This window comes from Rhinatrema bivittatum, chromosome 9, assembly GCF_901001135.1.
Source record: "Rhinatrema bivittatum chromosome 9, aRhiBiv1.1, whole genome shotgun sequence".
Lineage (NCBI taxonomy): Eukaryota > Metazoa > Chordata > Amphibia > Gymnophiona > Rhinatrematidae > Rhinatrema > Rhinatrema bivittatum.
This window is the reverse complement of record NC_042623.1, coordinates 53,045,017-53,054,518: the sequence shown is the minus strand read 5'-3', so window position 1 is coordinate 53,054,518 and position 9,502 is coordinate 53,045,017. Positions and strand designations below refer to the sequence as shown.

General features: G+C 50.4%; 1 protein-coding gene across 1 annotated transcript; it reads left to right on the top strand.

Moving 5' to 3' along the window:
• Window positions 1-275: 275 nt before the first annotated feature.
• Window positions 276-3,303, top strand: CCDC71L (coiled-coil domain containing 71 like). Its single transcript, XM_029616618.1, has one exon. It carries the CDS (start codon window positions 556-558, stop codon window positions 1,186-1,188), a length of 633 nt encoding a protein of 210 aa, XP_029472478.1. The 5' UTR covers window positions 276-555; the 3' UTR covers window positions 1,189-3,303.
• The last annotated feature ends 6,199 nt before the right edge of the window (window positions 3,304-9,502 follow it).

Genomic DNA, 9,502 nt, shown 5'->3' with positions numbered 1-9,502 from the left:
TGCCATTGTTGTTACTCCAATTCTACCCCGGCTCCAACACTGATTCAAGTCTCCATCAGTTAAACCAGATATCTAGTATTTACCCAACTTGTTTAACGCAAACAAATGACTTCATCCTTCTCCAACTCAGGCTTAGTCAACCCTGTTAAAACCTTCACACCCAAAATCCCGCCCACATAAACAGCAATCCAATCCGAGAGCGCACAAAATCCTCTCAGACAAATGAGTGGGCTCGCTCTGGCAGGAGTGGATAGGGTACGGATGTGACGTATTTCAAACTGACCAATATATAAACAGCGGTAAGGCCTCTCGCGAAGAGCCATTTTGTTTCAAGCGGTGGGATACAAGAGTCGGAGGGGAGTGCTCTGCCCTGCTGTGAAGGCGCAAGGGAAAATAATTCCCGTCAACGGCTGAGTTAGTACTAGGAGCTGCCGGATTTTCGCTTTTCTAGTCGGTGGCGGCTGATCACAGAAGGAATAAAGACGAAAAGGCAGAAGAAAACCGCCTCTAGCCAGCAGCTTAGAAACCCGAATTTGCCGGAAGAGCGAGGGAGCCATGGAGGAAGAAAAAGTTGTCTACTCTCGGTCTCAGCTCCTGTTTGCGGGTACCAAGCCGTTGGAAGACGCCTTCGAGGTGCTCGTGCCCGCCTCCAAAGACTTCATGAGCTCTGACACGGAGCTGTGGAACTTCCTGTGCAGCCTCAAGCACGAGTTCTCGCCGGTCATCCTACGGAGCAAAGATGTCTACGGCTACGCGTCGTGCCGGGCCGAGGTGCCGGACCCCAGCGAGCTGCAGAGCGGGGGCGCCCGGCGGACCAGGAGAACCCGAGCAGCAACGGCAGCCGCCGCCGCCTCTGCCAGTGCCGCCGTTTCCAAGCACCCCAAACCGCCTGTGAAGAGGAAAAGGACTGGCAGCAGCAGACAACGGAACCGAGCCACCCCCGGCAGTGGCGGAAGTAGCTATCCTCCTCCGCCCGAGCCGCTCCCCGCTCTCTTCCACCTGGGCAAGACCCTGGAGGAGATCTGGAAGGCGGCCACCCCCACCCTCACCAGCTTCCCCACCGTGCGCGTGCCGGACGTTTCCTCAGAGCAGAGCGTAGCGGCCGCCCGGCGCGAGGCACAGCGCATCCTGCGCGTCAACCTGCAGCCCGTGGTGAAGATGCGCCGCTTCCCGCTGGCCGCCTCCTGAGCGCCACCCCGCGCCAGGCTTGCCGAGAGGAGGGGGGAACGGGGAGATGGCCACGGCTGCTGCCAGCGGACCCGCCCGCGTCGGCCTCCTGTTTACGCTTCATTTTGGGATCGAGCGTCTGGCGTTGCACTTTATGGCAGATCCCTGGAAGGAACCCTCTGCTGGGCCGAAGGTACTGCCCCGGACGCGGCGGTGACTCTTGCGCCTCGCCCCTCCGTTCTCCCTCTCTCTGGACTACCTCACGCTCCATCTGCAAACGCGTTGACCGACGTCCTTACCCAAAGAAACCGGCCTTTTCTGGCTAAACTGTACAGGTTGACTTTCAATCCTTCGGTTGCATTTTTATATATATATATACAAACTTTTATTTTATTTTATTTTTTTAATTTTGCACTAGTACGTGCTCTGAATCTGGCTACTTTGGCGAGTTTGTAACAAAGGCGAACTATTCGGAGTACCCTGACTGTCTTCCTGGTGCAACAGTTTAGGAAACGCTTGAAATCCTTAAAGGGCTCAGCAATATCACGAATATAAAACGAGAACTATAACGAACGCTTTTTTTTTTTTCCGCATTTTGTTTTCTAATGCTTGTTTGAATACCTGACTTTATTACTGAGCTGTAAAGGGCAGTTTAGCAAAGTTTTGTTTGTATCAAGGTATATGTAAAACTGACTTTAAATGAAGGTTGAGCCGTACTATTTTTTGTTGAAAATGGAACTGGAAGAGGCTGCTTTGCCTGAGTAACGGAATGTTATGCAACTCTGTTGCATTGGGTTTAAATGTATTTGGGGTTGTGTATAGTTTTTATGCCTACTTCATGTGAAATTTTTGGTAAAATCTGAAGAAGGCATAATATTGGTGCTCTGTGAAGCGGTTGCTGACATTAATATACAGCAAAGTTTCCCTGCATGAGGGGAGACTTAGTGAAGTGCCTTGAGCCATGGTGGCACCAGCTGGATAAGCATTGGTGTCTAAGGTAGACATGTAGCATATGGTTTGTTAAAAATATTGTGGTGCTAAAATTTGTACTATGTCTGTTCATTGGTTTAAATGTTATAGTTTAATGTGATGGTGGGCTTCCCCTATATACTTTGTAAAATAAACGTATTTTCATAGGTGGAACACACTTAATGTGGAACTTATATCAAAAAGTTGACATGGTGCTGCTTTATTTCTTAAGTATGTAACTTTCCAAGCAGAATTGAAAACTACTACTTCCAGGTATATTCCAGCTTTCCTTTTTGATCTTGGAGGTTTTGCGGTGCTTTAGCTCTTTTTCTGTTAACTTGGTATAACTTCCTATAACTGCTACTGCTCTAGTTTAACTGCTTCAACTTTTCATCTTCCATCCTGTTTCAAGCCTCAAGTAGTTTTTTTTTGCTCCAGCAGTTGAGTTCAAGAACAAAATTCAGAGAAAATGGAGGAGCCAAGCCTGTCAATAGCTTCATCTAGTATCCATCCATTAGTGAGCTGCTTGGAGGCAAAGACTCCCCTGCTCCTTGGCTTGCCACTGAATGTTCAGTGCTTGGGAGGATGTCCATTAGCTCTGAAGTGCATAAGCACGCTTCAACCAGGTTGAGAGGTGATATGGGTTGTCTGAGCCATAGGATTATCACTACAATGGCTAGGCTACATGTGAATGACATGAGACCTAACAGGCATGGTTTCAATGCTGCTGAACCTCTAAGCAGCAGTAACTATGAGCAAAATTGTCAAAAGGGAACAAAGTCAAAGCAGGTGCAATAAACTGTTAAATATGTCAGCATATTTAGTGGAAGGAACAGGAGAGAGCATTTAAAAGTAGAATTTTGACTTTTTTTTTTCCAACTGTTAAAGCCTATGGTGCCTATTTCTGATTGTGAATAAGTTTGATAACCAGTTTAGAGCCCTTTTTAAGTGCTTTTTGCCCATGTTCTGCTTATGGGGAAGATTCTTAGCTCTCTAACTAGGGACTCTGTGTAATACTTATGCATAAATATGTATTTTTGTGGTGAATTCAGTTATGTTATTTGTTTAGCTTTAAGAGGATATTTATATACAAAGCTTGAAAGTGCTGTGAGGTGTTTAATTATGTATTAATCTTTTCAATTCAAACATACAGACATTTGAGTGACTTTTGTGGTTTCTGTGGAAATGCATCAAATAACTTATTAACAGAGGCTCTTCTATAGGTCCATTCTAGAAGATGGAATTCACAGCATGAATAAATTGTCCTATTTTAAATATTTAAGGTAAATAAATTTAAAAAATCCATTTTTAACAGATAACAGCTTTGTGTTGCTTTGTAGAGGGATGTATTCAATTGACTCGGCACATTACATCACATGTATACCTACATATGGATCTTATAGCATATACATTTTTTTTATTCCTCAAATAAGGGGTTATAGCTGCTTGCCCCTGTGTCTGATAGTCACTTTCTGGAGGTACTTCCTTACCACAGCTTATCTCCAACTAATCTGCTACAGTAGCAGCAGCTAATGTCCCTTTTTCTCATGGACTATATAAGTGATTCTCAACCTTCTTTGTCGTGGCATACCTGGCACAGGGTTCACTTAAGTGTGGTGCACAATCAGTCTTCTCTTCCCTCTCACCCCATTTCTGGCATCAGGTTCCCTCTCTACCCCCATTGGTATTATCTCTCCCTTTCCTTTCAACCCCCCCCCCCCCCCCCCCCACTATCTCCTTTGCCTTTCCCCTGCCATCCTCTTTCCTACCACCTTTCCCTACTTATCACACCACCTGTCTAGTATTGCCATCTTCTTTCCCACTACCCCAATTCTCTCCCTTCACACACTGGCATTTCCACCACCTTCTCCCTCTAGCCCCTGGCATTATCGCCATTCTCTCTCCACCCTGCTGTGGCACAATCACCTTAATCTTCCCTCTCCCTTGCATGACTTCAGAAAAGCAAACGATCCTGCATGCAGTGGGTTAAAACCAGAACTGGATCAAACTGTCCTGAAAATCTGGAGATAGTTGGCAACTCTACATCGCCCTTCTAGCCCTTGTCATCACCTTCCCTTTTTCCCACCTTATGGCATTACCTTCCCTTCCCTCTTCCCTCCCTCCACACTCTTTGCCACATTCATATCCGTACACCCCCCCCCCCCCCCCCCCCCCCGGCACCATCACCTGTTCCTTCTTCCTGGAGCTAGCAGCAGGGAAAGGAGAGGAGTTTGGGTAGGGTTTAAGGAAACTATGGGCCTGTAGTGCTGTGGGTGATTATTACACATCACCTGCAGTAGAGCTGGAAATGGCTGTGGCTATTTCATTGGTGCTATGGGGGCAATAGTGTGTGGTGTTGCCGCCTGCTCACTATCTCCCCCTGGACATCTTTTGTTGCTGCTCATTCCCCTATATTTATAGCGGAATGGTGATGAATCCTGCCCTAAGCTTGTTACTGATAACTACTGGCAGGCAGAGGTAAGCATCGATGTCTATAATGGGTAATGTTAGCAAGCCTATTTTAGTTTCTTGTCTTTATTGTCTGGGAGTGGGCATAACATTGGGCTGGACTGGACTGATCTGGTCTGAGTGGAGTCAAGGAAAGGAAATTTTCTGATTAAATGTCTCCTTTTTTAATGGTATATTTCCTGGCGTGTAGCAGATGGACTCAGGATCAATGGGTATAGTGTACTCCTGATAGCAGTTGGAGACAGATCAGATTTCAATCTGATGTCAGCCCCTAGTACATATACCCCTGCAGGAAGTGCAGCTCTTCAGTATTTTCCGTCTCCATAGCAGTTAGGGACTATCTGCACACTCTCACAGCATTAGAACAAATTCAACGGAGAAAACCCAAATTCGGAAGAAAACCTACTCTGAAGACGAGCCCCGCTCTCCTGCGGTGATAGCCTCGGGTCCTTCTCCCAGTTGAGAATTTCTGAGGTGATTTCCGTGGTCCCTCGGAGGTAAGCCTCGGTCCGGCGGCCGATTCACGGCGAGGACCTAGCCCCCGATCTCGGGTGCGACTGAGAGGCAGCGGGTGCACCCGCGAGTGCGGCAGTGAAGATATTTGCCTTCTCCCCCCGCAGCCGGAGACCGCCCGGAACGAAACCGGGAAGTGCCGAAGACAAGGTAAGAGAAATCTTCAGCATAGACTCCGAGGAGTCGCACAGGTCGCCGGCCAGGACCAGTGCCGCTGGGTTGATCCGCCCTATTAGGGCCAGGCCCCGGCTAATTCAAAGGGTCTTCCCTAGAGGGTCTCCACGAGGGTGGTCGCCATATTGCCCGTGTGGTCGCTGTCGCCATCTTGGCCCTATTCGCCGCTCTGTCTGCTGTCTCGATCCGGGCGCACAAGGCTAGCTAGGCACAAAAAATACTTATGCGCATGAAGTTACACACACAAGGGCCATGTGCATAAGATATACGCACATCGCGCACCTACCAGGCTGAGCGCATACCTGTGACTTGGGCGCTCAACTATGCGCACAACTTGCATGCACATCTTAGACGTGCCGGAGCACATAAGGGTTTACGTGCCTATAGCCATGGCACCACTGGAAACTGAGATCAAGGCTCAAGGCTTCTGCCCAGCATGCCATATCAGAGCCGCACAAAGCGAAGATGCCAATGCCCTGTGCGCTCAGTGCGAGGAGGCCCTGGGAGATCCATTCCAGGGCCAGTCCCACCCAGGGCAGAGTATTAGCTCCTCAATGAGTACCCTGGACCTAGCAAATTCCAGCGGGACACCCCCTCAGAGGGGGTCCCCCCAGGGACTCCACGCCCCTTAGCTTGGACCCAGCGTCTGTCTCATGGGTGGAATTCTTCAAAGGGCTACACACCTTCGTCCACATGCAGACGGAGCCTCTGGCTAAACAGCCACAGCCTCCACCAGAGGACCTTTATGCCCCAGGCCCCTCTAGGCCTAGACAAATGTTTCCACCGCCCAGAAGCCCCACCTATGGAGACACGGACAACTCTGAAGAAGAAGCAGATCCCCTAGAAGAGGGGGAACTCCCCCTGAGGACAGAGCCTCACCGTACTATGAGGCGCTTCTTCACCAAGGACGAGCTCCCTGATCTGGTCACCCACAACCTGAAGGAGCTTGCTATCTCGGGTGCAAGTGCTTCGGGGATCCTAAGACGAATGCCCTGCTAGAGGGCCTCTGCTAGACCTCCCGCCATTTCCCTCTGTTACAAGCCGTCCAGCAACTAATCAACCTGGAATGGAGTGCTCCAGAGTCCACATTCAAAGGGGGACGAGCTATGGCAGCCATGTACCCCCTGGACCTAGCAGCCAAAGACCTTCTGACATGCCCAAAAGTGGATGCCATGGTCTGCGTGGTCTCGAAGCGCACTACCATCCCCGTGGAGGGAGGAGCAGCGCTCAAAGATGCTCATGACCGGCGTCTGGAATCCATCCTTAAACAGTCCTTTGACATTGCCGCTGTGTCCCTACAAATAGCAACCTGCTGCACTGTAGTGATACGTGCCTGCTTCTCTCAGACCAGGGGCAACACCCCTGGGGAGGCAATGGAACCAGCAGTATCATTCCTTGCGAACGCCGCCTCCGATCTGGTGCACACAGCGGCCGGAGGAGTGTCATCAGCTGTTGCTGCCAGGAGACAACTCTGGCTCCGAAGCTGGTCGGCCGACGCATCTTCCAAAACGTGTCTCACAAGGATGCCCTTCAAAGGATCCCTCCTGTTCGGCAGTGAACTAGAGAAACTGGTCAACAAATGGGGCGAGTCCCCATTGCTGCGCCTACCGGAGGACAGGAATAAGAGAAACCAGCAACCCTTTTTCACTCAACGCACAATAAAGCTCTGGAATTTGTTGCCAGAGGATGTGGTTAGTGCAGTTAGTGTAGCTGGGTTCAAAAAAGGTTTGGATAAGTTCTTGGAAGAGAAGTCCATTAACTGCTATTAATCAAGTTTACTTAGGGAATAGCCACTGCTATTAATTGCATCAGTAGTATGGGATCTTCTAGGTGTTTGGGTAATTGCCAGGTTCTTGTGGCCTGGTTTGGCCTCTGTTGGAAACAGGATGCTGGGCTTGATGGACCCTTGGTCTGACCCAGCATGGCAATTTCTTATGTTCTTGTGTTCTTATGTTCCCCCGGTCCTCCAGGGGCAGAGGTTCATAGCGCTTCAATCCATACAGAAGCAACTATCAAGGGCCCCACCCTACGAGCAGGAACCAGTCCTTTCAGAACAAGCACAACAAGAGGGGAACCAGCTCGGGTCCAGGCCCCAGCCACGCCCCACAATAAGATTCAGCCGACCCGTCCAAGGGAAGAAGCCATAGGGGGCAGACTAGCCCTATTCTACCACAGATGGGTCAAGATAACTTCGGACAAGTGGGTCCTAGCCATCATTCGAGAGGAGTACTACCTGGATTTCCTACGAACCCCTCTGGATAAGTTCGTGGAATCCCCCTGCCATGACCTCTCCAAGAGGGTGGTAGTGGAAGCTACACTGACCAGACTACTGGCCCTCGAGGCCATAACCCCAGTGCCTCCACAAGAAAATACTGGGCATTATTCCAATTATTTTATCTTTCCCAAGAAAGAGGGGACGTTCAGGCCCATCCTGGACCTCAAGTCGGTCAACCGCCACCCGAGGATTCCCCGCTTCCCCATGGAAACCCTACGCTCCGTAATAAGGGCGATACAACCAGGAGAGTTTCTCACATCCCTGCATCTTTCGGAGGCCTACCTACACATCCCAATTCATCAGGAACACCAGCGCTTCCTACGTTTCAAAATCCTGGACAGTCACTACCAGTTCCGGGCACTACCCTTCGGGTTAGCCACAGCACCCCGGACATTCACCAAGATCATAGTGGTGGCGGCGGCGGCGGCAACACTGAGGAAGAAGGAAGGAATCCTCGTACACCCTTACCTAGACGATTGGCTGATCAGGGTGAAATCCCCAAAGGAAAGCCACCAAGCAACCAACAGAGTCAAAACTCTACGGGAGAGTCTAGGATGGGTGGTCAACATAAACAAAAGTTGTCTGCAGCCCTCCGTCTCTCTAGCATACCTAGGAGTCCGGTTCGACACCAAAGAAGACAAGGTCAGCCTGACTCCCACAAGGAGATCAAACTGAGGAACCAGTTACAAACCCTGCTGAGTGAACCTCGCTTCACACCATGGGATTACCTGCAAGTCCTCAGTCTGCTGGCATCCACACTGGAAGTAGTGCCATGGGCACAAGCTCACATGAGACCCCTACAGCGTTCACTTCTATTGCGATGGACTCCACTGTATCAAGAACTACACCGTACATCTATCACTCCCGGGCAGAGTCCGGACCCAGCTACGGTGGTGGCTTCAGGTCAGCCACCTGAACCAGGGAACAAGGCTATCTTCTCCAACCTGGACCCTGCTCACCACAGATGCCAGCCTACGAGGATGGGGAGCACACTGCGAGGAGTTAACCGCCCAAGGGCAGTGGAACGCAGAAGAGTTGGGATGGAACATCAACCGCCTAGAAGCGCGGGCGGTCACACTAGCCTGCCTACGATTTGCCCACAGACTCCGAAACAAAGCGGTCAGAGTATTGTCGGACAACGCCACGACAGTGGCCTACATCAACAGGGGCGAACCAGAAGCCAACAGGTGTCTCTGGAAATAGACCCTCTAATGTCGTGGGGGGAAGTAAACCTCCAGGAGATCTCAGCCGTCCACATCGCCGGGAAAGGCAACATCACGGTGGACTACCTCAGCAGAGAAAGTCTTGACCCAGGAGAATGGAAGCTGTCATCCACAGCATTCCAAATGATAGTGAACCAGTGGGGGACACTAGACATGGACCTTCTGGCAAACCGGTCCAACGCCCAAGTACTCAGCTACTTCAGCTGCAGGCGGGAACCTCAGTCCCAGGGGAGCAATGGCCTGGTACAGACCTGGTCACAGGGGACCCTATTATACGCCTTCCCGCCGTGGCCCCTATTGGGCGCAATCATTCACAAGATACAGCTACACAGGGGACTAGTACTTCTGGTGGCCCTGGACTGGCCAAGAAGACCGTGGTACGCAGACATGAGAAGACTACTGGCAGGGACCTCCCTGCCACTGCCTCCACACAGAGACCTGCTTCAACAAGGGCCGATCCTCCACAAGGATCCAGCTTAATTCTCTCTTACAGCCTGGCCATTGAGAGGGCTCGCCTGAGAAAGAGCGGATACTCGGGAGCTGTAATCGACACCCTACTCCGAGCACGCAAATTCTCCACATTTTTAACATATATAAGGATTTGGAGAGTATTTGAAGCCTGGTGCGACGACCACGACATCACACCACGCTCAATTAAAGTTCCCGTGATCCTGGAATTCCTACAGAACAGGCTACAGAAGGGTCTGTCCCT

Coding starts and splice junctions, on each gene's coding strand:
- CCDC71L (XM_029616618.1), top strand. CDS start 556: ATGGAGGAAGAAAAAGTTGTCTACTCTCGGTCTCAGCTCCTGTTTGCG.